The sequence below is a fragment of the Scomber japonicus genome, chromosome 5, assembly GCF_027409825.1.
Source record: "Scomber japonicus isolate fScoJap1 chromosome 5, fScoJap1.pri, whole genome shotgun sequence".
In the NCBI taxonomy this organism is placed as follows: domain Eukaryota; kingdom Metazoa; phylum Chordata; class Actinopteri; order Scombriformes; family Scombridae; genus Scomber; species Scomber japonicus.
This window is the reverse complement of record NC_070582.1, coordinates 2,872,034-2,898,730: the sequence shown is the minus strand read 5'-3', so window position 1 is coordinate 2,898,730 and position 26,697 is coordinate 2,872,034. Positions and strand designations below refer to the sequence as shown.

Genomic DNA, 26,697 nt, shown 5'->3' with positions numbered 1-26,697 from the left:
TCCTCTGTCCTTCCTTCTTCAGATCTAAGTTCAGCTGTTAGGGTAAATGTTTTCTCCTTCTGTCCTTTCTTCCTCCCTTCATCTGTCCTTCCTTTCTTCCTTCCTTCATCTGTCCTTCCTTTCTTTCTTCCTTCCTTCCTTCCTTCCTTCCTCCCTTCCATCTTCCCTCCTTTCCTTCCTTCCATCTTCCCTCCTTTCCTTCCTTCTTCCTCCCTTGCCTCCCTTCCTCCCTCCTTTCCTTCCATCTTCCCTCCTTTCCTTCATACCTTCCTTCCTTCCTACCTTCCTTCCTTCCTTCCTCCCTCCTTCCTTCCTTTCCTTCCTTCTTCCTCCCTTGCTTCCTTTCCTTCCTCCTTTCCTTCCTTCTTCCCTCCTTTCCTTCCTTCTTCCTCCCTTGCTTCCTTTCCTTCCCTCTTCCCTCCTTTCCTTCCTCCTTCCTTCCTTCCTTCCTTCCTTCCTTCCTTCCTTTAGGTGCAAATGACATAACTAGTAAGGCCTGTTTAAGGGTTAAGCATGAGCATTCAAGTACAGCACTTAAAGTGGCTTGTCAATCACAATTACAGGGAGAAACATCCTTAATCATAAGTTGCTTTATTGTCTATTTTACTCTAAATGAAGCCTTCCATGATTCACCAGTGAGAGGCAGCAACATGGCGCAAGGCATCTAGCCTGCCGGAAACGAAGAAGAAGAAGAAGAAAAAAAGAAGAAGAAGAAGAAGAAGGAGAAGTAGAAGAAGACGACTACACCGTGCATCACTGTTTAACCACTAGAGGTCAGCAAACACACTACCCCACCAACAATGAGCCGATCAGCTGACAGGTATTATGTGTGTATCCAGAGCCTGATAGTCCTCTGTGCTGTAGATCTCCTTTTATGTCCAAAATAGATTAAAAACACATCAGCTGAGTCACACAGCTGCACCCGGAGGATCCTGGTCTCATTTGTTTAAAAAATAACATTTTAAAAGCCTAATAGCAGAGATAAGACTGTGAGAGGCTCCTTGTATGGCAGGAGTTACTTATCACTGTTATTTAAACAAATGTGACCACAATCCTCAGAGACCCAGTGCAGCAGCGTGGCTCACTGATGTGTTTTTAACCCTCCTGTTGTGTTCGAGTCAAGGAAGGGAGGAAGAAGGAAGGAAAAGAGGGAGGGAGGGAGGGAGGGAGGGAGGGAGGAAGGAGGGAAGGAAGAAAGGGAGATGGAGGAAGGAAGAAAGGAGGAAGAAAGGAAGGAAGAAGGGAAGAAGGGAAGGAAGGAAAGGAGGAAAGAAGAAGGGAAGGAAGGATGAAGGAAGGAAGGAAAGGAGGGAGGAAGGAAGGAAGAAAGGAAAGAAGGAAGGAAGGAAGAAGGGAGGAAGGAAGGAAGGAAAGGAGGGAAGAAGGGAAGGAAGGAAAGGAGGGAAGAAGGGAAGTAAGGAAAGGAGGAAAGAAGGGAAGTAAGGAAAGGAGGAAGGAAGGAAGGAAAGGAGGGAAGAGGGGAAGGAAGGAAAGGAGGAAAGAAGGAGGGAAGGAAAGGAGGGAAGGAAGGAAGGAAGGAAGGAAAGGAGGAAGGAAGGAAGGAAGGAAAGGAGGGAAGGAAAGAAGGAAGGAAGAGTCAAAACAGATGGGTCAATTTGACCCGGGAGCACAACAGGAGGGTTAATAGTTTATGAACAACAACAGAGGAATAAGATATATCAGACTTTGATAGTTCATTGTTGGTTTGGATCTAAAACATGAAGGGTTGGAGGAGTATCGTAACGTCTCCCATCAAGCGATACCTGCAATCCATCCTTTTTGCACCCAGAACTAGAAAATATGACTATTAGTATGAACTTGCTCACAGCCAATCAACACAAGTGTTCTGCAGTTTAACGCATCATGTGATCGGTCCACTGCCACACCAGCTACGACCCGTCTGTGGTGGTGAATAGACATGGGCCGGTATGAGATTCTGGCAGTATGATAACCATAAGAAAAAATATCATGGTTTCACGGTATGGAGGTATTGTGATTACAGCTCTAAAATGTTCACACATGTTAATTTAACCTGAATCTGTAATGACAGTGGGAGGGGTCGTGATACTCTTCCTTTTCCTAAACAGAGATTAAGCTTGTCCTCCTGTTGTCCTCTAGTCAAGGAGGGAAGGGAGGAATGAAGGAGGAAGGAAGGAGGGAAGGAAGGATGGGAGGGAGGAAGAAGGAAGGAAAGGAAAGAAGGAAAGGAGGAAGGAAAGGAAGGACCAACACTTCCTGTCTTTGACCAGACTAAAAACAGCTCATACCTTAGGAACGGTATGACAGAACATTTGGCGGTTTCGGTTATCGTGGCTTTTTCAAATCGCGGTATACCTTGAACACGGTTATCATCCCATGCCTAGTGGTGAAGTCGTGGTGAATTTGAGTTAACGCGCTTTAGCAGTTCAGCAGCCAAGATGCCTCCTAAATGCTCTGAAGCAGGGGTCTTCAACCGGGGGGGTCGCGAAGGTTTTGGTTGATTAGACATTTTTTTATATTCCCTCTCGCAATTTTTTCCACAAACTGAAATATCTTTAAATAGGGCGGCTGTGGGCAGGAGGTAGAGCGGTCGTCCTCCAATTGGAAGATTGGTGGTTCGATTCCCGGCTCCTCCAGTCCACATGTCGATGTGTCCTTGGGCAAGACACTTAACCCCAAAATTGCTCCCGTTGCTGTGCCAACGGTGTGTGAATGTGAATGAATGGTTAGATCCTCCTGATGAGCAGGTTGGCACCCTGCGTGGTAGCCCCTGCCATCAGTGTATGAATGTGTGTGAAAGGGTAATATGACATGTATAATGTAAAGCGCTTTGAGTGGTCGCACAGACTAGAAAGGCGCTATATAAGTACAGTCCATTTAACATTTACAAATACACATGAACATGAATCCAACACACTGTAGTGAACAGATAAATGGAGACAGAAGACGTCTTTCAGTCAGCAGTGCACACACTCAGCGACACACAGGAGCTCTTTCAAGCTGGGCACCGGTTCATTCACAACACCTGTCCCGCCAACGAGGAGGACCCGCCTCCTATCGCTGCTGAGCCAATCATGAGGCCGTATACCTTGCACATGTTTAAAATAAAAACAATGAATATATGAGCCTGTGTTTTAACCACAGACTGTATAAAAGAAATGGACGTAACATCCGTTCCTTCTTTTTTTCCTTCCTTTTTTTTCTTTTTTCCGTCCTTCCTTCCCTCTTTCCTTCCTGTCTTCTTTTCCTTCCTTCCTTCCTTCCTTCCATCTGTCCTTGCTCCCTTTCTTCCTTCAATCTGTCTTTCCTGTCTTCTTTTCCTTCCTTCCTTCCTTCCTTCCTTCCTTCCTTCTATGCTTCTTTCTTTCCTTCCTTCCTTATTTTTCTTTCTTTCTTCCGTCCTTCCTTCCCTCTTTCCTTCCTGTCTTCTTTTGCTTCCTTCCATCTGTCCTTGCTCCCTTTCTTCATTCAATCTGTGTTTCCTGTCTTCTTTTCCTTCCTTCCTTCCTTCCTTCCTTCCTTCCTTCCTACCTCCCTTCCTTCCTTCCTTCCTCCCTTCCTTCCTACTATGCTTCTTTCTTTCCTTCCTTCCTTATTTTTCTTTCTTTCTTCCGTCCTTCCTTCCCTCTTTCCTTCCTGTCTTCTTTTCCTTCCTTCCATCTGTCCTTGCTCCCTTTCTTCATTCAATCTGTGTTTCCTGTCTTCTTTTCCTTCCTTCCTTCCTTCCTTCCTACCTTCCTTCCTTCCTTCCTTCCTACCTTCCTTCCTTCCTACCTTCCTTCCTTCCTTCCTTCCTTCCTACTTGGATTGTAATCTTTTAAACGATACCCGTCTGGCCGCTCTGCTCTCTGCTCACAGTGGGATGAGGTCATCAGGTGCAGCAGCTGCCGTTACGTCTGACTGCTAAAGCACAAAGATTAAAACTGAAAGTGTCCTAAAATCCTGTCAGCTCTCCAGATGTTGTTTATGAGCACGTTAAATGATCCGGAGTCGCCTCCTCGTCGTCCACGACAACCGCACGGAAACATCGACTTCCTGACTCCGAGTAGTTAAAACCGAGACATCAGCCGAGGATTTAAAGAGAAATCATCTCATCAGGTTTAGACTGTTATTCATGTTATCCTTCCCTCCCTCCCTCCTTCCCTCCCTTCTTTCCTTCCTTTCCTTCCTTCCTCCCTCCCTCCTTAACTTCCTTCCCTCCTTCCATCCTCCTTTCCTTCTTCCTCCCTCCCTCCCTTCCTCCTTTTCTTCCTTCCTTCCTCCCTCCTTCCCTCTTTCCTTCCTTTCCTGCTTTGCTTCTTTCCTTCCTTCCTTCCTTCCTTCCTTCCTTCCTCTCTCCCTCCCTTTCTCCCTCCCTCCCTCCTTCCTCCTTTCCTCCCTTCCTTCCTTCTTCCTCCCTCATTTCCCTCCTTCCGTCTTGCTCCCTTCCTTCCTTCTTCCTCCCTTCCTTCCTTCTTCCTTCCTTCCTCCCTCCCATCTTCCTTCTTCCTCCCTTCCTTCCTTCTTCCTTCCTTCCTTCCTCCCTTCTTCCTTCCTCCCTCCTTTCCTTCCTTCCTTGACTAGAGGGTTAGTGTTAGTGGAGGAAGAGGTGAAGGGTCAGGTTATAGTCTCTCACCTCGTTCCTCTCTTTCGACAGCACGATGAAGCCGTTGTTGTCGACCAGGAAACAGTTGAGATCCTGAACAGGAAGTAGCAGGCGTTAGTGTGTGTTAGTGTGTGTTGGTGTGTGTTGGTGTGTGTTAGTGTGTGTTTGGTGTGTGTTGGTGTGTGTTAGTGTGTGTTAAAGCTGTTCAGTGTTCAGAGATGATGAACAGATTACTTACAGCGCTCTCACAGCTCAGAGGACAAACGCCTTCGATGACCGAACACTGAGAGGAACAAGAGATGACATCATCACAAACAAGCTACAAAACAGGAAGGAAGGAAGGGAGGGAGGAAGGAAGGAAGAGGAGGAAAGGAAAGGGAAGGATGGAGGAAGGAAGGGAGGGAGAAGGAAAGGGAAGGAAGGAGGGAGGAAGGAAGGGAGGGAGGAAAAGAAAGGAAAGGAGGGAGGAAGGAAGGAAGGAGGGAGGGAAGGAAAGGGAAGGAAAGGAGGGAGGAAGGAAGGGAGGGAGGAAAAGAAAGGAAAGGAGGGAGGAAGGAAGGAAGGAAGGAGGAAAGGAAAGGGAAGGACGGAGAAGGAAGGGAGGGAGGAAAGGAAAGGAAAGGGAAGGAGGGAGGAGGGAGGAGGAAAGGAAAGGAAAGGAAAGGAAGGAAAGGAAAGGAGGGAGGAAGGAAGGAAGGGAGGAAAGGAAAGGGAAGGACGGAGAAGGAATGGAAGGGAGGAAAGGAAAAGGAAGGAGGGAGGAAGGAAGGGAGGGAGGAAAGGAAAAGGAAGGAGGGAGGAAGGGAGTAAGGGAGGAAGGAAGGAAGGGAGGGAGGAAAGGAAAGGAAAGGAAGGAAGGGAAGGAGGGAGGAAAGGAAAAGAAAAGGAAAAGGAAAATCAATAAGTTTACTTACGTCTGTGTCGGGAGGCTGGAGAAGAGACGAGAGAGAAAAGAATAATATATTAATATATGAATACATATTACACCTCCTTCCTTCCTTCCTTCCTTCTGTCTGTACTTCCTCCCTCCTTCTTTCCTTCCTTCTGTCTGTCCTTCCTCCCTCCTTCCTTCCTTCCTTCTGTCTGTCCTTCCTCCCTCCTTCCTTCCTTCCTTCTGTCTGTCCTTCATGCCTCCTTCTTTCCTTCTTTCTGTCTGTCCTTCCTGCCTCCTTCTTTCCTTCCTTCTTCGCTACCTCTTTTCCTTTCTCCCTCCCTCCCTTCTTCCTTCCCTCCCTTCTTTCCTTCCTTCCTCCATCCCTCCCTCCTTATCTTCCTTCCCTCCTTCCATCCTCCTTTCCTTCTTCCTCCCTCCCTTCCTCCTTTTCTTCCTTTCCTGCTTTTTCCCTCCTTCCTTCCTTCCTTTCTTCCTTCCTTTCTTTCTTCCTTCCTTCCTCTCTCCCTCCCATTCTCCCTCCCTCCCTCCTTCCTTCTTTCCTTCCTTTCCTCATTTTCTTCTTTCCTTCCACCCTCCCTTTCTCACCTCCCTCCTTCCTTCCCTCCTTTTCTTCTTTCTTTCCTCCCTCTCTCCTTCCTTCATTCCTTCATTTCCTTCCTTCCTTTCTCCCTCACTCCCCTCCTTCCTTATTTCCTTCCTTTCCTCCTTTTCTTCTTTCCTTCCTCCCTCCCTCCCTCCTTCCTTCCCTTTTCCCTCCTTCCATCCTTTTCTTCCTCCATCCCTCCCTTCCTTCCTCTCTTCCTTCCTTGACTCGAGGACAACAGGAGGGTTAAATAAGATTTTTTTGCTTCCTTCCTTCTGTCTGTCCATCCTTCCTCCTTCCTTCCTTCTTTCCGTCCTTCTGTCTGTCCTTCCTCCCTCCTTCTTTCCTTCCTTCTTTCCTTCCTTCCTTCCTTCCTTCCTCCCTCCCTCCTTCCTTCTTTCCTTCCTTCCTTCTGTCTAGCCTTCCTCCCTCCTTCTTTCATTCCTTCCTTCTGTCTGTCCTTCCTTCCTCCTTCTTTCCTTCCTTCCTTCCTTCCTTCTGTCTGTCCTTCCTCCCTCCTTCTTTCCTTCCTTCCTTCTTTCCTTCCTTCCTTCTGTCTGTCCTTCCTCCCTCCTTCTTTCCTTCCTTCCTTCTGTCTGTCCTTCCTTCCTCCTTCTTTCCTTCCTTCCTTCTGTCTGTTCTTCCTCCCTCCTTCTTTCCTTCCTTCCTTCTGTCTGTCCTTCCTGCCTCCTTCTTTCCTTCCTTCCTTCTGTCTGTCCTTACTCCCTCCTTCTTTCCTTCCTTCCTTCTGTCTGTTCTTCCTCCCTCCTTCTTTCCTTCCTTCTGTCTGTCCTTCCTGCCTCCTTCTTTCCTTCCTTCCTTCTGTCTGTCCTTCCTCCCTCCTTCCTTCCTTCCTTCCTTCTGTCTGTCCTTCCTGCCTCCTTCTTTCCTTCCTTCTGTCTGTCCTTCATGCCTCCTTCTTTCCTTCTTTCTGTCTGTCCTTCCTGCCTCCTTCTTTCCTTCCTTCTTCGCTACCTCTTTTCCTTTCTCCCCCCCCTCCCTCCTTCCTTCCCTCCTTCCCTCCCTTCTTTCCTTCCTTCCTCCCTCCCTCCCTCCCTCCTTATCTTCCTTCCCTCCTTCCATCCTCCTTTCCTTCTTCCTCCCTCCCTTCCTCCTTTTCTTCCTTCCTTCCTCACTCCTTCTCTCTTTCCTTCCTTTCCTGCTTTTTCCCTCCTTCCTTCATTCCTTCATTTCCTCCTTTCTCCCTCCCTCCTTCTTTCCTGCCTTCCCTCCTTCCCTCTTCCCTACCTCTTTTCCTTTCTCCCTGCCTCCCTCCTTCGCTCCTTTTCTTCCTTCTTTCCCCTCTTCCTTCCTTCCTTTCTCCCTCACTCCCCTCCTTCCTTATTTCCTTCCTTTCCTCCTTTTCTTCCTTCCTTCCTCCCTCCCTCCTTCCTTCATTCCTTCATTTCCTCCTTTCTCCCTCCCTTCCCTCCTTCCGTCCTTCCCTCTTCCCTGCCTCTTTTCCTTTCTCCCTGCCTCCTTCCTTCCCTCTTTTTCTTCCTTCCTTCCTTTCTCCCTCACTCCCCCCCTCCTTCCTTATTTCCTTCCTTTCCTCCTTTTCTTCTTTCCTTCCTCTTTTCCTTCCTCCCTCCCTCCCTCCTTCCTTCATTCCTTCATTTCCTCCTTTCTCCCTCCCTCCTTCTTTCCTGCCTTTCCCTCCTTCCTTCCTTCTCTCTTCCCTACCTCTTTTCCTTTCTCCCTGCCTCCTTCCTTCCCTCTTTTCTTCCTTCCTTCCCTTTCTCCCTCACTCCCCCTCCTTCCTTATTTCCTTCCTTTCCCTCCTTTTCTTCCTTCCTCCCTCCCTCCCCTCCCTCCCTCCCTCCCTCCTTATCTTCCTTCCCTCCTTCCATCCTTTTCTTCCTCCCTCCCTCCCTTCCTTCCTCTCTTCCTCCTTGACTCGAGGACAACAGGAGGGTTAAATAAGATAATACATATATGGATATTAGATCGTTTTTACTCCCTAGAATCAGTATGAGTATGAGTCAGGCTGTAGTTTAAATGCTCACAGAGAAGTTTGCACTTTTATAAAAGTCTTAACTCTGTATTAAATCACACTTTATAACGTTGATTAAACAAATATAACAGGACACAAATACACAAGATTAATACACTTAAATCCATCAAAGAGATAAAAACAGACTGTTAATGTTAAATCTAGAGAGAGGAGCAGCTTTCTTTCATAATAACTACATTTAATAATGGTGTGGGAGTGTAAATGAGTGGTCTGTCCTTCCTCCCTCCTTCTTTCCTCCCTCCTTCTTTCCTTCCTTCTGTCTGTCCTTCCCTGCTTTCTTCTTTCCTTCCTTCTGTCTGTCCTTCATGCCTCCTTCTTTCCTTCTTTCTGTCTGTCCTTCCTCCCTCCTTCTTTCCTTCCTTCTGTCTGTCCTTCCTGCCTCCTTCTTTCCTTCCTTCCTTCTGTCCTGTCCTTCCTCCTCCTTCTTTCTTTCCTTCCTTCTGTCTGTCCTTCCTGCCTCCTTCTTTCCTTCCTTCTGTCTGTCCTTCCTGCCTCCTTCTTTCCTTCCTTCTGTCTGTCCTTCATGCCTCCTTCTTTCCTTCTTTCTGTCTGTCCTTCCTCCCTCCTTCTTTCCTTCCTTCTTCCCTACCTCTTTTCCTTTCTCCCTCCATCCCTCCTTCCTTCCATCCTCCCTCCCTTCTTTCCTTCCTTTCCTTCTTTTTCCCTCCTTCCTTCCTTCCTTCTTTGGAGAGAGGAGCAGCTTTCTTTCATAATAACTACATTTAATAAAGGTGTGGGAGTCTAAATGAGTGTGTGAATGAGTGTGAATGAGTGTGAATGAGTGTGAATGAGTGTAAATGAGTGTGTGAATGAGTGTGAATGAGTGTAATGAGTGTGTGAATGAGTGTGAATGAGTGTGAAGTCAGTGGAGTTAATGTCATGAGTCTTGTGAAGGCATTAATCCGTCCGCTCACAGCTGTCAGCTCACATTAATAACGTTATCTGCTGCATCGACCTCTACAGAACATCTGCAGCTCTCACTCTGCTTATCTTCCACTGCAGGACACACTCACAAGGTTAAACAGTGTGTGTGTGGTGTGTGTGTGTGTGTGTGTGTGTGTAGATCTGTCTTACGTCATATAAAGGGACACACTGATTTTGTAATAAGATCAGAGGATATGTATTTGTATTTATCGAGTTAGTCAGAGCAGGAAATCGCTACTAAGAGATACAAATAATTCCTAAAAAATGATGAAATGTTCCCTTTAAACCCTCCTGTTGTCCTCGAGTCAAGGGAGGGAGGGAGGGAGGGAGGGAGGGAGGGAGAAGGGAGGAAGGAAAGAGGGAGGGAAGGAAAGGAGGGAGGGAGGAAGGAAGGAAAGGTGGAAAGAAGGAAGGACGGAAGAAAGAACTTCCTTCCTTCCTTCCTTCCTTCCTTCCTTCCTTCCTTTCCTTCTTTCCTTCCCTCCCTTCTTCTTTCTTCCTTCCTCCTTTCCTTCGCTCCTTCCTTCATCCCTCCTTTCCTTCCTCCCTTCCCTTCTTCCTCCCTCCTTTCCTTCCTTCTTCCTCCCTCCTTTCCTTCTGTCTTCCTCCTTTCCTCCCTTGTTCCTCCCTTCCTCCCTTCCTTCCTTCCTCTCTCGCTTCCTTCTTCCTCCCTCCCTTCCTTCCTTCCTTGACTCGAGTGACGTCTCAGCTGTTCTGGCAGTATTAGAAGTTTTTATATGACATCATATAAAGTGATGAAAGATGAAAGATGAGGTCAGAGTGAAGAGCAGGAGAAATATAGTCATCTTAACTTTTTACTCTATTAACCGTCAGATCCAATTGTTTGACTTCTTAATGAGACGTGATTCTCTGACCGCTCCTCTTTAATCTGAACATGAAGAGTGTGAGAGACTTAACGCTGATAATTAATTGGATCTGTTCCCTAATGAACGTAAAGGAAAATTGAAACAAGGACCTGTGACTCCTGAGGATTATTACTGTCTGCTCAGGCTTTTTGTTCATCCTTAAAACATTTGGCTTTAAATCTTAAATACACACAGGTTTTATATATGACTGAGTATAGAGGGAGGAGTTTCTGCTTTTTACTTTATGAATATGTCACATAAACTTAAAATGTGAAGCCAGGAAGGGAGGGAGGATTGGAGGAAGGGAAGGAGGAAGGGAGGGACAGAGGAGGGAGGGAGGGAAGAGAGGGAGGGAAGGATGGGAGGGAGGAAGGGAGGGAGGGAGGAAAGGAAAAGGAAAGGAAAGGAAAAGGAAAGGAAAGGAAGGAAAGAAAGGAGGGAGGGAGGGAGGGGGGGAGGGAGGGAGGGAGGGAGGGAAGGAAAGAAGAAGGACGGAAGAAAGAAAGAAGAAAGGAGAGACGAGGAAAGGAAAGAAGGAAGGATGGAAGAAAGAAAGAAGAAGGGAGTGAGGGAAGGAGAAAAGGAAAGGAAAGGAAAGGAAAGGAGGGAGGAGGGAGGGAGGAAAGGAAAGAAAAGGAAAGGAGGGAGGGAAGAGAGGGAGGAGGAAAGGAAAGGAAAGGAGGGAGGGAGGGAAGGAAAGAAGGAAGGACGGAAGAAAGAAAGAAGAAAGGAGGGACGGAGGAAAGAAAGAAGGAGGATGGAAGAAAGAAAGAAGAAAGGAGTGAGGGAGGGAGAAAAGGAAAGGAAAGGAAATGAAAGGAAAGGAAAGGAAAGGAGGGAAGAAGGAAGGAAAGGAGGGAGGAAGGGAGGGAGGAAAAGAACGGAATGGGAAGGAGGGAGGAAGGGAGGGAGGGAGAAAAGGAAAGGAGGAGGGAAGGGAGGGAGGGAGAAGGAGAAAAGGAAAGGAGGGAGGAAGGGAGGGAGGGAGGAAGGAAGGAAAAAAGGAGGGAGGAAGGGAAGGAAAGGAAAGAAGGACAGAGGAAAGAAGGACAGAGGAAAGAAGGACACACTTGGCTTTAATACAACGCAGGAATTATATATGACTGAAGTATAGAGGGAGGAGTTTCTGCTATTTTTACTTTATGAATATGTCACATAAACTTAAAATGTGAAGCCAGGAAGGGAGGGAGGGAGGAAGGGAGGGATATAGGGAGAAAGGGAGGGAGGGAGGAAGGGAGGGAGGGAAGGAGGAAGGGAGGGACAGAGGGAGGGAGGGAGGAAGGGACAGAGGGAGGGAGGGGAAGGAGGAAGGGAGGGACAGATGGATGGAGGAAGGGAGGGAGGAAGCAGGGAAGGAGGAAGGGAGGGAAGGAGGAAGGAAGGGACAGAGGGAGGGAGGGAGGGAGGAAGGAAAGAAGGACAGAGGAAAGAAGGAAGGGAGGGAGGGAGGGAGGGAGGGAGGGAGGAAAGGAAAGAAAGGACAGGAAAGGAAAGGAGGGAGGAAGGAAGGAAGGAGGGAAGGAAAGGAAAGCAAAGGAAAGGAAAGGAAAGGAGGGAGGAAGGAAGGAAGGAGGGAAGGAGGGTGAGGAAGGAAAGAAGGACAGATGGAAGAAGGAATGGAGGAAAGACTGTTTCTGCTACTGAAGGAAAGAGTGAAAAAGTGCTTAATGAGGAAAGGAAAAGAGGGAGGAAGGAAGGGAGGGAGGGAAGGAGGAAAGGAGGGACAGAGGGAGGGAGGGAGGGACAGAGGGAGGGACAGAGGGAGGGAGGGACAGAGGGAGGGACAGAGGGTAGGGAGGGACAGAGGGAGGAAAGGAAAGGAAAGAAAGGAAAGGAGGGAGGAAGGCAGGGAAGGAGGAAGGGAGGGAAGGAGGAAGGAAGGGACAGAGGGAGGGAGGGAGGGAGGAAGGAAAGAAGGACAGAGGAAAGAAGGAAGGGAGGGAGGGAGGAAGGGAAGTGAGTGAAATAAAAATAAAGGTTTTTTACATTTTATTATTTTAATGCAGTAATTGTCAGTTTCTTCTAATCTGGATGAATTAAGATACAGTTTATATATCATTGAGCTGATCTTGGTATCATCATTTAAACTCTAAATTAATTCAGATTAAGGGAAGAAATGGAGAAATTCCTGCACCAATATCTGCCAATAAAGATCTAAAAACTCCTCAGTAAAGTGGCAGAAATGATGATGGTTCATTTAGATACAGTATATACAAGATTTGAGTTGATTTCAGTCTCATATTTAAACTCTAAATTAACTCAGAGTAAGACTTTATTATTCTAAATTAAACAAGTGTCTCTTTGCTCAGCTTTACCTGGTTTGTGTCATTATGATTAAATTCAGGTTAAAAAGTCAAAGTCCAATGTTAACCTGTTGGGCATGAACAACATAAAAAGGAAATGTCCCCAGAAGTCACATAAGCGTGTATGTGTGTGTGTGTACGTGTATGTGGTGTGTGTGCGTATACGTGTATGTGTGATTCCTCTGGTCACCTGTTTGGGCGATGGCCAGAACCTCTTTTCCAGCAAATCCAAGGACATCTGCACCCCGATAGCTAAAAATAGAAGACGGACACACACACACACACACACACACACACACACACACACACACACACACACACAGAGAGAGACACACACACACACACACACAGAGAGAGAGAGAGAGAGAGAGACACACAGAGAGAGAGAGAGTGAGAGACACACACAGAGAGAGAGAGAGAGAGAGACACACACACACACAGAGAGAGACACACACACACATACACACACACACACACACAGAGACACACACACACAGAGAGAGGAGAGACACACACACAGAGAGAGAGAGAGAGAGAGAGAGAGAGAGAGAGACACACACACACACACACACACACACACACACACACACCACACACAGAGAGAGACACACACACACACACACACACACACACACACACACACACAGAGAGAGAGAGACACACACACACACACAGAGAGAGAGGACACACACACACACACACACACACACACACACACACACACACACACACACACAAAGAGAGAGAGACACACACACACTCACACACAGAGACACACACAGAGAGACACACACACACACACACACACACACCACACACACACACACACACAGAGAGAGACACACACACACACACACACACACACACACACACACACACACACACATAGAGAGAGACCACACACACACACACACACACACACACACACACACCACACACACACACACACACAGAGAGAGGCAGCAATAAGACAGACGCAGGACGATATGGTCTCTGCAGAGGCGGCTCGAAACAGTTTGCTGTGATTGTTGAACAGAAGGAGGAGGAGGAAGAGGAGGAGGAAGATGATGAAGAAGAGGAGGACAGGAAATCAATTCAACCCTGAGTTGACCTTTGTTGTGTCCTGATGCTAATGAAGGGATGTAAACACTGATGAGCCTGATGGCGTGAGCGCTCCCTGCAGACCGGCTGGGTAATGACACAGCGCTCACTGAGAGACTTTATTACTGCTGCTCTCACACAGGAGTACACAGACTGCATTTATACACACCATGAGGGAAGGAAGGAAGGGAGGAAGGAAGGGAGGGAGGGAGGGAGAAAGGAGGGAGGAAGGAAGGAAAGGAAGGAAGGAAGGGAGGGAGGAAGGAAGGAAGGGAGGAAGAAGGAAGGAAAGGAAGGAAAGGAAGGAATGAAGGGAGGGAGGGAGGGAGGAAGGAATGAAGGAAAGAAGAGAAGAAAGAAGGGAGGAAAGAAGGAAGGAAAGGAGGAAGGAAAGAGGGAAGGAAGGGAGGAAGGAAAGGAAGGAGGGAGGAAGAAAGGAAAAGAGGAAAGGAGGAAGGAAAGGAGGGAGGAAGGAAGGGAGGAAAGGAAAGGAAAGGAAAGGAAAGGAGGAAGGAAAGAAGGAAGGTAAGAAAGAGAGAAGGAGAGATGGAGGAAGGAAGGAAGGAAGGAAGGAAGGAAAGAAGGAAGAAAGGAAGAAAGGAAGGAAAGAAGGGAGGAAGGGAGGATGGGAAGGAAGGAAGGAAAGGAGGGAGGGAGGAAGGAAGGGAGGAAAGAAAGAAAGGAGGGAAGCCAGCATCTCCAAACATGATGAGTGAAATGTGATCAGTCACTGCTCTGAGTTTATGTTTGACTCTCTGCTGATCAACAGATTGGAGGTTAGGAAGGAAGGGAGGGAGGGAGGGAGGGAGGAAGGAAGGAAGGAAGGAAGGAAGGAAGGGATCCTAATGTGGATATCTTCATAAATGTTTTGCCACAAAGAAATTGATGGGTCAAACTGACCCTGTCTGTTTTGACTGTTCCTTCTTTCCTCCCTTCCTTCCTCCATCCCTCCTTTTCTCTTTCCTCCCTTCCTTCCTTCCTCCATCTCTCCTTCTCTCTTTCCTTTCTTCCTTCTTTCCTCCCTCTATCCCTCCTTCTCTTTCTTCTTCTTTCCTTTCCTCCCTTCCTTCCCTCTTTCCTTCCTCCCTCCTTTCCTTCCTCCTTCCTTCTTCCTCCCTCCCTCCCTTCCTCCTTTCCTTCCATCCTTCCTTCCTTCCTTCCTTGACTCGAAGACAACAGGAGCAGCTGTTTGATAAATGAACTGAATCACAGCAACAACTAAAAAACTACAATCTGCCTGCAGAGACACAACGATGGTCAGTGTTAGAGATCCTGTCACTACAATAATGAAAACTACACACACACACACACACACACACACACACACACACACACACACACACACACACACACACACACACACACACACACACACACAAACAGTTATTGGAAAAGCAGAGCGGCTGTAAAATCTTTTTATTTCTGCTCGTTTCATGTTATGAACATTTTACTGCAGATTCTCCTCTGAAGCTGCAGCACACACACACACACACACACACACACACACACACACACACACACACACACACACACACACACACACACACACACACACACACACACACACACACACACACACACACACACACCTTTCATCACTGATTAAAAGCTTTTCTTTCTTTTTTTTATCAAAGCCTGAAATATTACATTTTCTTTATTGGCAAACAATAAATATTCAGTTTGTTTCAACTTGTCTTTATTGTTTACGCAATATTGGATGTCGCCATGGCAACAGAGGGTAGTTAATTAAAAAGTTTTTAAAATTTAAAACAGGCAGATTGAAGCCACGTCTGGATGCACGTAATTGGTTATTTTTTGCATTTTTTTCCTGTTTTTTAACGCTCCTGTTGTCCTCGAGTCAAGGAAGGAAGGGAGGAAAGGAGGAAGGGAGGAAGGGAGGAAAGGAGGAAGGGAGGAAGGGAGGAAAGGAGGAATGAAGGAAGGAAGGAAGAAGGAATGAAACGTGGGAGGAAGGAAGGAAGGAAGGAAGGAAGGAAGGAAGGGAGGGAGGGAGGGAGGGAGGGAAGGAAGGAAGGAGGGAGGGAAGGAAAGAGTGAAGGAAGGAAGGAAGGAAGGTAGGAACAGTCAAAACAGGCGGGGTCAGTTTGACCTGGGAGGAGGAGGACAGGAAGGTTAAGAATGCCGGATGAAGAAAGGCTGAACAGTTATTTAACAGAGAGCTTTTAAAGTGAGACGCTTCTACAAACTGAAGAAAGGGAAATAAAGCAACGTGACCTTCGTGACCTTTAAACTCCTTCAGGCGTCACTAACCCTAACCCCCCCCCGCCCCCCGCGCTGACTCAGCGCTCTGCAGCTTTTCTCTTCTGTTTGTTTCATTTCTGTGTTTATTTCTTTCTCCTTTCCTGTCAGCAGCGTCCTTATCGCCGCCCTTCAGCAATGCAGCCGCACTGCTTCTGCTGCAGTCTGCAGAGTCCAAAACCACCACGGCAACCACCACGGCAACCATCACCACCACGACGACGGGGGGGGAAATAAAAACCCCACCCCACACATTTACTCTACTTTATTCAGCCTCGTGCACGCTCTCAGGATCTGCTTCGTGCACGCTCTCAGGATCTGCTTCGTGCACGCTCTCAGGATCTGCTTCGTGCACGCTCTCAGGATCTGCCTCGTGCACGCTCTCAGGATCTGCTTCGTGCACGCTCTCAGGATCTGCTTCGTGCACGCTCTCAGGATCTGCCTCGTGCACGCTCTCAGGATCTGCCTCGTGCACGCTCTCAGGATCTGCTTCGTGCACGCTCTCAGGATCTGCCTCGTGCACGCTCTCAGGATCTGCCTCGTGCACGCTCTCAGGATCTGCAGCTGCATTATGAATCTCAGTCTGCAGATTATTTGAGTGCTGGATCAGATCTTTAAGACGCTGTCGGTGTTTTCATACCTGCAGCTCTCACTCATCTATACTTTCATTTCTGCATCACTTGTTCAGATGTTACAAGTCTTTGTGCAGAGTTTCTTCTTCTTCTTCTAATTGTCTCTGCTGTTCAGTGCAGTTGGTATTTAAACCCTGCTGAACATTTGGGACATTTATAAAAGAAATGTGACTATGCAGAAAGTGCAACACACACACGCACACACACAGACTGTTCAGTTTCTCTGACTGATAAAATAATTCTGCTGTTCTTATTCTGGCTGAGACTCCTATAGTTTGGACTCTTTGATGATCTGTTTCATACTGATTATTAAAAGGAGAGGAAAGGAGGAGAGAGGACATATAATAGTAAGTAGAAGAAGACAGAAGACGAAAAAGATGAAAAAGAAGAATAAGAAGAGAAAGAAAAGGAGAAGAAGTAAAAGACAAATAACTAGAAGAAGAACTAGAAAAAAAAGAACAAGGAGAAGAAAAAGAAGAACAAGAACTAGAACAAGAAGAAAATGAACTAGAGGAAGAAGAGGAAGAACAAGGAGAAGAAGAAGTAGAAGACGGACAACTAGAACAAGAAGAAGGAGAAGAAGGATAACAAGAAGAAGAAGAAGAAGAAGAAGAAGAAGAAGAGGAAGAAGAAGAAAAAGAGGAAGAAGAAGAAGAAGAAGAAGGATAACAAGAAGTAGAAGTAGAAGAAGTAGAAGAAGAAGAAGAAGAAGAAGAAGAAGGATAACAAGAAGAAGAAGAAGAAGAAGTAGAAGAAGAAGGATAACAAGAAGTAGAAGAAGTAGAAGAAGAAGTAGAAGAAGAAGAAGAAGAAGAAGAAGGATAACAAGAAGAAGAAGAAGAAGAAGAAGAAGAAGAAGAAGAAGAAGAAGAAGAAGAAGTAGAAGAAGAAGGAGAAGAAGGATAACAAGAAGAAGAAGAAGGAGAAGAAGAAGGAGAAGAAGGATAACAATAAGAAGAAGAAGAAGAAGAAGAAGGAGAAGTAGTAGAAGTAGTAGAAGTAGAAGTAGTAGAAGTAGAAGAGGAAGAAGAAGAAGAAGAAGAAGAAGTAGAAGTAGAAGAAGAAGAAGTAGAAGAAGAAGTAGAAGAAGTAGAAGAAGAAGAAGAAGAAGAAGAAGAAGAAGAAGCCACAGAAACAGCAGAAGTAATCAGCTGTTAAGATCTTGTTTTAAACATTACATCTCAGTGTAATTAGAGTCATTTGTGTTGTTCATATTCAACCCTTCACAGCATCACTTCATCAACACCTCATCATCACAAACAGACTGTATAATGATCCAATGTTACATGAGACAGGAACACAACCAGTTCAATGAATGATATTAAATGTGAGGAATGAACAAATATTCATGGTGTTTTTACTGCTCTTAACCCTTTATTGGGCAAATGATTATATTTGGTAACTTCTGTAAATATCCCCAAATATCCTTCCTTCCTTCCTTCCTTCCTTCCTTCCTTCCTTCCTTCCTTCCTTCCTCCTGTCCTTCCTTCCTCCTGTCCTTCCTTCCTTCCTACTTTCGTTCCTTCCTTCCTTCCTTCTTTCCTTCCTTCCATCCTTCCATCATTCCTTCTTTCCTTCCTTCCTCCCTTCCTTCCTTCCCTCTTTCCTTCCTGTCGTCTTTTCCTTCTTTCATTCTATCCTTTCTTTCTTTCTTTCTTTCCTTATTTTTCTTTCTTCCGTCCTTCCTTCCCTCTTTCCTTCCTGTCTTCTTTTCCTTCTTTCCTTCTATCCTTTCTTTCTTTCCTTATTTTTCTTTCTTCCGTCCGTCCTTCCCTCTTTCCTTCCTGTCTTCCATCATTCCTTCCTTCCATCATTCCTTCCTTCCTTCCTTCCTTCCTTCCTTCCTCTCTTCCTTCAATGTGTGTCCTATAAAGGGTTAAATGTACACATGGGTTGGATTTGAGCCTGGACTGTAAAGATCAATCACAAATTTATCTTAAATCTTAAAGTAGACATAACATGTTTGTGCTTTTCTGTCATGTATATACAGTGATGATGCTGGATGTTAAACATGCTCAACACTTGAAGTTAATGCATGTAAAAATATCACCTTTAAGTCAAAAACCATGGCTTCAACCTGCTCTGAATGCTAAGTTTATAAAGTTACCTCGACTAGAGAGAGAGACAGGAGCTAAAACAGCCTGTTAATAGACAGAGGCTGAACTGAGCAGCTGCATAAAGGGCCAGTAGAAGATAAATAAGGAGTTTTTAACTGGAAATCATGCAAAGATATTCCAGTAGAGACTCAGAATATTAATAAAGAGATGGAGATGTGCAGAATATGTCCTCTTTAACCCTTAAACAGGCAGGAATGGAAAATGAGATGTAAAAATCATAATTTGATGTTACTAGTTATGTCATTTGCACCTAACGTAAAATATTTCCACTCATATTTTTAATATATTTTGGATTTTATGAGTTGTGTCTCCACCAGGATGTGTTGCCCTTATTAAGGCATACAATGGTGATAATGGTAAAAACACTTAAATGTGATATTTAACATAGTAAAGTGAAACATTCTGCTCATTAATATTAGTTTATAAACTGATTTTTATAATTTTATAACTACCACAAGCTTCAATTCTACCAATATAAGGCTCATATACATTTAAACAACCACCTTAACTAATCATGCTCCTTAAAGAGTCTGTATCTCCTGCTGCACGCTGCCTGTTTAAGGGTTAAAAGCTGAATTAGAGTAATATCTTATTGAACGCCACATGAAATGCTTTAGTATCCTGATTAAAATACTTTTTTTTTTTATGATTGTGAAGCTGGTTCTTTATATTTGATGATGCATATTTAGAAATATGTTCAGATTTGCTTGATAAAAACAGTTGCAGTACTGCATTTACACCACCGGGTGGCAGCAAACATGGTGAGTATGTTTCCACCTGGGGCAGAGTTATACAAATAGCCCCACCCTGAACATCCAGCCTGTATAAAGGAGAGTGCTGCATCCTCCGGCTGAATCAAACTCAGGACTCCTTCTTTTCATACGTGTTTTTTTTGTTTTTTTGTCTTCAGATTTGCTCTACTGACGCGTGCACAGTTAAGTAGAGTAGTGCAAAGAAAGAGAGCACGCAACCTCTTTCACTCTGTTCATTCATTCAAAGCTCTGCCTGCAGCTGCAACACACTCTGCTGTTACTATTCCTGTCAAACTCTGCTTTAATGCACATTACACACTCTGTGCAGCATACACACACACACACACACACACACACACACACACACACACACACACACACACACACACGCACACATACCATTAGTCGCAGCATGTGGCTTCCCTAGCTCACACTCTCTCCCTCTCTCTCTCTCTCTCTCCCTCCCCCTCTCTCTCTACCTCTCTCTCTCCCCCCTCTCTGACTTTCTCTCTCCCCCCCTCTCTCTCTCTCTCTCTGTGTGTCTCTATCTCTCTCTGTGTCTCTCTCTCTCTCTCTCCCCTCTCTGACTTTCTCTCTCCCCCCCCTCGCTCTCCCTCTCTCTCTCTCTCCCTCTCTCTCCCCCTCTCTCTCTCTCCCCCCCCTCTCTCTCCCTCTCTCTCTCTCCCTCTCTCTCTCTCTCTCTCACACTCGCTGAGGCTCGCTCGCCCTCAGTTGGTGGCTGCTGAGTGTGTGTTGGACTGAGCGTTCAGATGATGAGAGGAAGCTGAGAGAGCAGCGATGTGCAGGAGGAAGAGGAGGACGACAAGCAGCGTTCGTTTAATCCGGGAATAAAAAAAAAACAAACTCCTCCAATCCAGCTTCTGGTTTTAACAACGACTCGTCCAGATTTAAACTTCAACGAGGAAGAAACGAGGATTTATTGGCTTTATTTATTAAGTCGAGACCAATTTCTGTCCTTGAAGAAAAAAAAAATCAGTGTTTTTTTTCTGGGCTCCAGATTTTAAACGACTAATCCAGATTGTGGTTTAATAAAAGAAGAACTTTGTGATCTGGATTTTCAGCTTCTTTTCTGCAGATGAAGGAGAAGAAGAACAGTTTCTCTCCTCTTTCTCTGTTTGGAGACTGAAGCAGCAGAGCAGATGGTGAGCGGCGTGTGTGTGTGTGTGTGTGTGTGTGTGTGTGTGTGTGTGTGTGTGTGTGTGTGTGTGTGTGTGTGTGTACATACTTTATGTACTGTATGTAAAAGTGAGTGTTTGCATTTAAACTACATGGACAGAAATAAGTGGACACTCTTAGTCTACTTTTAGTCTAGGTTTATTTTTTCCTCGTTTGACTCCATTAAAGTTAAATGAAGGGAAATCTTACCACAACACACCAGACATATAACTAATGATTATTCTAATTATTAATTACTCTACAGATTCATTTCTTCACCAAAAATTAAAAGGTTTTGTCTAAAATATGCCAGGAAACAGAGAAAAACTTGAAACTTGCTTTAAAAACGAGTCTTCTTAATGAATTGATCTCTCTTCTTTCAAATCAACTAATCGGCTCATATTTTAGACAGTTTTAGCTTCAGCATGACTTCTCCTTCACCCCCCCCCCCCCATCCAACACTTTTGAGGTGATGTTGGACGCTAACTTCGAGTTCGGCTTCATCATCAAACATCAGTGCAGGACCTTGCTGATGCCAAGATCCAACATCTGGAGGCAAGAGTGAAGGAAGCTGGGTGTCCACATACTTTTGACCATGTAGTATATAAGAGTGTGTGTGTGTGTGTGTGTGTGTGTGTGTGTGTGCTTTTAAAATAGAGACTGTAAAAGCTTGTGGGAGTGAGCTTGTGTGCGTGTGTGTGTGTGTGTGTGTTGTTTATTCTCTCGTCCTGCCTCCGCTGTTGGATGCGGCAATGTGTTTGTGCTCTCGGCCTTTTTGGACCGAACGCTCGACTGCCTCGATCTCAGGCTGTTTGGAGGAAAAGTGCAGCCACGGGAGGGGGGGGGGGGGGGGGGGGGGCTGACTGTCAGAGGCCATTAAGCAGCTAGCAGGACTCCACGTTAAAGCCCAGGAAACTGGAGCGATGCACTGCAGATGAAGCAGGGAACATCACATCGGCAGGACTTCAATGACAAAAATCTGAACTGCAGAGTTTTTTTTTTTAATTGAGATAATAGTCCAAAAACAACTTTTCCCACATAGAAGAAACCAGGAGGCTGAAAAATCCCTGAACCATCTGGTAAACCATTAAAATCTTATGAGCTCATCTGGTCAGGAAGGTTTTTTTTCTCAGTCGTATTTCGCCCATGAAAAATATTTCCAACCAACACAGAAGGTGTGAAAGCTGTTATGAGGGACAGTAAACTTAAAGCAGCTCTAATCAATATTTTTACAACCCTGCCTGGGCTGTCAGCGCGTAATGTGATGGTCGTGTCTCACAGTAATGAACCTACAGAGAGTTATCAGTGACTCTGCAGCTCCTCTCGGCTTTACGGAGCTTCATAGTGACTTCTTTACTGTTTTTGGTTCACTCTCAGCACTCTCATAGCTCTACACTTCCTGCTCAGCACCAAACAGCAAACAGACACAGTTAGTAAACCAAGCAGGTAGTTCCAGATCTGAGAAGTGGAGCCAATGCAGTACTTAAACCTGCATTCTCTCTAATGGCCAGCAGGGGGCGACTCTACTGGCTCCAAACTGATTTGACTTCTCACTTGATTCATTACCTCAGTAAACAGTTTCCTTATGACTTTATAAACTCAATCAGTAGTTTCAAGTCTTCTTCAACACAGCATGATGTTCATTTTGTAAATTATGGCTCCATTTAGAGTAAAATAGACGATAAAGCAGCGTATGATTAAGTGCTATATTTGGACCCAAGGGGATTTCCTCCCCAGCTCCACACTTTCGTCTAAATATGGTCACTTCTGGCTCCAAAAAAAAAAACCCAAGATGGTGACGGGTCAAAAAGTCAAACTCAAGGCTTCAAAATGGGAGTCCGCAAACCAACAGGTGACGTCACCGTGGCTACGTCCATTATTTATATTGGTTCACTCTCAGCGCTCTCATAACTCTACACTACCTGCGCAGCACCAAACAGCAAACAGACAGTTGGTAGACCAAGCAGGTACTTCCTGATCTGAGAAGTGGAGCCAATGCAGTATAGTGACTTAAAGCTGCTTTCTCTCTAATGGCCAGCAGGGGGCGACTCTACTGGCTCCAAACTGATTTTACTCCTCACTTGATTAATTTATTACCTCAGTAAACAGTTTCCTTATGAGTTTATAAACTCAATCAGTAGTTTCAAGTGTTGTTTGATACAGCATGATGTTCATTTTGTAAATTATGGCTCCATTTAGAGTAAAATAGACGATAAGGCAGCGTATGATTGGCTCCCCCTTTAGCTTCACACTTATCTAAATATGGTCACTTCTGGCTCCATAAAAACCCCAAGATGGTGACGGGTCAAAAAGCCAAACTCGAGGCTTCAAAATGGGAGTCCGCAAACCAACAGGTGACGTCACTGCGGCTACGTCCATTATTTATACACTGTGGCTGTGCTGTGGACTGCTAATGGAGCATTTAGCAGCTAAAGAGCCAGATATTTCCCTCAGGAGTTGGCAGAGAGTAAACACAGAGCTAAAAGAGAGAGAATATTTAAACACGACTCTAAATGAATGATCATGTTAATCAGTAGCTGCTGGATGTGGAAGTAAACAACTGATTGCCAATAGAGCACAAGAGTTAGAACAGCATAGATGTCTTGTTGTTGGACCTAAATATGTCCACCAGGAAAACCACGATGGTTACCAGCTAACGTCTGAAGCTTGTACTGTACTGTATGTTTACTATTACTAATATCATTAAAGTGCTTTAAATGAAAGCTTCAACTGAGCAGCAGATGTGTGATGATGACACAACAGCTGAAGCAGAAAACAGAGCAGAGTGAGCAGGTTGGTAGTGGTTAGGAGACGGGGGTTGGGGATGGGTGGTGGGGGGTGGGGGGTTTCTGTGGGACCAGTTGTTCCAACACCATCTGGACTCCCGAACAGGCAACTGTCCCGCTAACAGATTGAAATGACAGTTTTTAATCTGTGGCTCGTCGCTACTGTGTGGGCAGCGTCTAATCTGCCTGATGGCGCTTTTGACAAGCTGTTTGCTGTCAAAACATCCATAATAATTAATTCCTTCTCTTCACTTCCTACAGTAAGAGATGTAATATTACATAATGTTGTTGTGTTGTCCTGCAGAAGGAAACATACAGTTTGGATTTGGAGCAACAGAAAACCATGCGTTATAAGTCACTACACTAAATTGATTCTTTTAACAGGATCTGGGCTTTTTCAGTGAAACACAGTACTCAGAAAATCAATCACAGTGATGCGATTTCTGTGTGATAAGTAGAGCTGGCTATAGCGATGAAATACGTCTCTAGCACTACCAAAACTTTAGATGTTTGGTCAGATATTTAAAACTGAAACAAGCCCCTCCTGGCAGCAGGTTCACAGGTGTTCAGAGAAGTCTGTGTGCTTGTTTCTTTTAGACTTTTACCAACATGAACATATATTTTCAATTTTTATTGTTTTGAGTCCTCCTGAAGAAGAGCTGGATCAGGAAGGACGACATGAATATCACAATCTATCGGATGTTTTAATCACTCAAGAAGAAGTCTAAGCCAAAGTCAGAGCATTTTGGTGCTAATCTATCTGGTAGATGTTGAGATATTTCACAGAAACATTGTAACTTGCTTGATATAAAATCAAACCTGTAGTTAGTTCGCTCTGGATCGGTGGATGAGCCGGTAAACTTGGTTCAATTTCTTTTGTACAAGGAAAAACCAAAGTAATGTATCTGTAAGTTATCAGGATTCATCTATGTCCCTAAAAACTTTAATGGAAATCAATCAAATCGCTATTGAGACATTCAACTCTCGAACAAAGCGAACCAAACAACCAACAAAGAGTCAGTGATGATTTCTGCTAGGCATGGGCCGATATGTAATGACAGTGTGAGGGGTTGTGATACTCTACCACCTGAGGGATTTCTGACCAGCACTTCCTGTATTTGACCAGACAAAAAACAGCTCATACCTTAGGAACGGTATGACAGAATATTTGGCGGTCTACTTATGAGGTATTGAAAAACACCTAATACGTAGGCTGGTAATCAATCAGAGAGAAAAAACATTTAAGTTTAGGGCTGTATTTAACTATTATTTCATTATTGATTCATCTACAAGAAAACAGTGAAAAATGCCTTTTATAATATCTCAGTCAGAAGTCTTTAAATGTCTTATTTTGTCTGAAAAACAGCCCAAAACCCAAATATACGACTAAGAAAAGCACTAAATCATCACATCTGAGAAGCTAAAAGCAGCAAATTATTCCTTAAAAATGACAATTATTCAATTATTAAAATAGCTGGCAATTCATTTTCTGTCACCCAACCAATCAATGAATATACCAATCATTACAGCTCTATTTAAGTTACATCTTATAAGTTACTCAAGATAAAAACATCACTTATACATCACACTACAGTCTCTACAAAAGAGTCAAAGATCGTTCTCGCCCTAGAAAGCTTTCATCAGTTGGTACATTTACTGATAAACCTGCCGTGTAAAGTTTGAGTTGAGGTGGATCTGACTGCTGGATCTCACTGTGCTCTTAAAAGTCACCAAGTCCACAGAAAGAGACGCCAAGTATGGGGCAAGAGAAGAAGAAAGGATGGATGAAAAGAGAAGAGAGAGAGAGAGAGAGAGACGGTGGATTGCAAGGAAATCAGCCTGGAGCAACTTCAGCTCAGTGATGAACAGAAGACGACACACCAGCACCTACGTTTGCTTTTGTTTCGGCCCTCGACTGAAAGCTGCACGTGTGTTTATAAGAGATGGGAGCTCCGTCATAGTGTACATTAATCCCCAAAGTAACACTCTCTAGATGAAAATGTCACTGTGGATTTTGCGTTTTATCATTGGTCTGAAGGATTTATGTAAAGCGAGCTCACGTTCGTCTGTAAATCCGTCTGCTGACACGATTCGACGTCCATCTGTTGTTACGGCCATGAGAGGCAGCGAGGGGTCAGAGGTCGTCCTCTCTATAAGACACTCTGAGGTCTTATAAAGGCTACGCTCATCCTCTTACGAGCTGCTGTAGACGATCTAATGTGACTGACAGATGTCTATCAACTCTCTTCTTCATTGTTATTTGTGTTCACGTGTTAGTTACAAACATATACCTGTCTATGCTTTCTTTAAAGTCTGTGTAAAGTCAGAATAAATATGTGTTCTGAGTTTGACATACCACAGAAAAGTGTGTTGTTAACCACCCTGCCAAATTTGAATGATTAAAAAAAATCGCCAAATATATGAAATTAGGCTTCAAAGTTGTGTAAAAATCAGCCTCTTTCTCTGCTCCCAAACGCTGAAGCCCCGAAGGAAGGAAAGGAAGGAAGGATGGAGGAAATAAGGAACGAGGGAGGGAGAAAGGAAAAGAGGAAGGGAAGAAAGAAGGTAGGGAGGAAGGAAAGGAAGGAAGGAAGGAAGGAAGGAAGGAAGGAAGGAAGGATATTTTGGGATATTTACAGAAGTTACCAAATATGATTATTTGCCCAATAAAGGGTTAAATTAGAGATGCTGGTCAATGTGTTCCACCAAAAAGTACAAACACTAAATAATTGAGCAAAACAAAAACCAGGGCTCCAAAATAAGAAAGCAGCAGTGATCTGGTGGTTGAAGCTTTAAAACATAAATAACACAAATATATGCGTAATAATTGGCTCCTACAGCACTGTAATCTGTTGACTGGTGATTTGCAGATCAAAAAGATGTCTGTGTAACCCGGAGGATGAAACCAGGCGAAAACTGCTTCTGTGACATTTAAATTACTACATGTCAGCACAAAGTTCCTTGGTCCTTGTGACACACTGAAATAAAGTCGTGAATAAAATCTGTTGGGACAAAATGTTTGTATGTGAGCTAGAAGTCTAACATGTGCATGAGTAAAGACCATAGACTGTATATAGAAATGGACGTAACATCCGTGACGTCACCCATTGGTTTGTGGACTGCTGCTCGGAAGCCAATAGTTTCTAATCTAGGCAGCGCCATCTTGAAAATTTCAGGTGCATGCTGGGAAAAATAAAAACATGGATTCTACTTATATGGGCATGAGGCGGAGTCATGGACGGACGTATGGGCGGGACCAACGGCAGAGCGGGGAGGTTGCTATGGTTGCGAGGGCTGGATCTCGAGGATATTGATCAATCAACCTGTCAATCAGGACGTAGCCACACCCTAATGCATACCCTGCTTTATCGTCACATATAAAATCAGGGAGGCCAAAATGTCCCAAATGAACATCATACTGCATTGAAGAAGGCTTTAAACTAGCGATTGAGACCATAAACACATTTTGAAAACGTTTACTGAGGTTAGAAATCAAGTGAGAAGTTGGTGAATTCTCCATTGACTTGTATAGAGACGGTCGCCCCCTGGTGGCCTTTTGATAAAATGCAGTTCTAAGTTACTTCCTGGTTGGCTTCTTTTCAGAGGACAGGAACTCCCCGCCTGGTAAGGACGCCCAAATCAACCAATCACACCAACCCGATCCTGAACCAAACCGATTCTGTCAGGATGCCAATTTGACACAGACGAATGTATACGAATATAAA

At 44.8% G+C, this 26,697-nt stretch overlaps 1 protein-coding gene across 1 annotated transcript in view; it reads right to left on the bottom strand.

The window, feature by feature from the left end:
* LOC128358992 (voltage-dependent calcium channel subunit alpha-2/delta-4-like) overlaps positions 1–26,697 on the bottom strand; it is a 99,716-nt gene that overhangs the window by 11,155 nt on the left and 61,864 nt on the right. Inside the window, exons 28-31 of the mRNA XM_053319397.1 lie at positions 12,340–12,401; positions 5,479–5,493; positions 4,803–4,847; positions 4,595–4,657 (exon numbers count right to left, since the gene is read on the bottom strand). Coding sequence (XP_053175372.1) covers positions 4,595–4,657; positions 4,803–4,847; positions 5,479–5,493; positions 12,340–12,401 — 185 coding nt within the window. The remainder of the gene's footprint in view (positions 1–4,594; positions 4,658–4,802; positions 4,848–5,478; positions 5,494–12,339; positions 12,402–26,697) is intronic.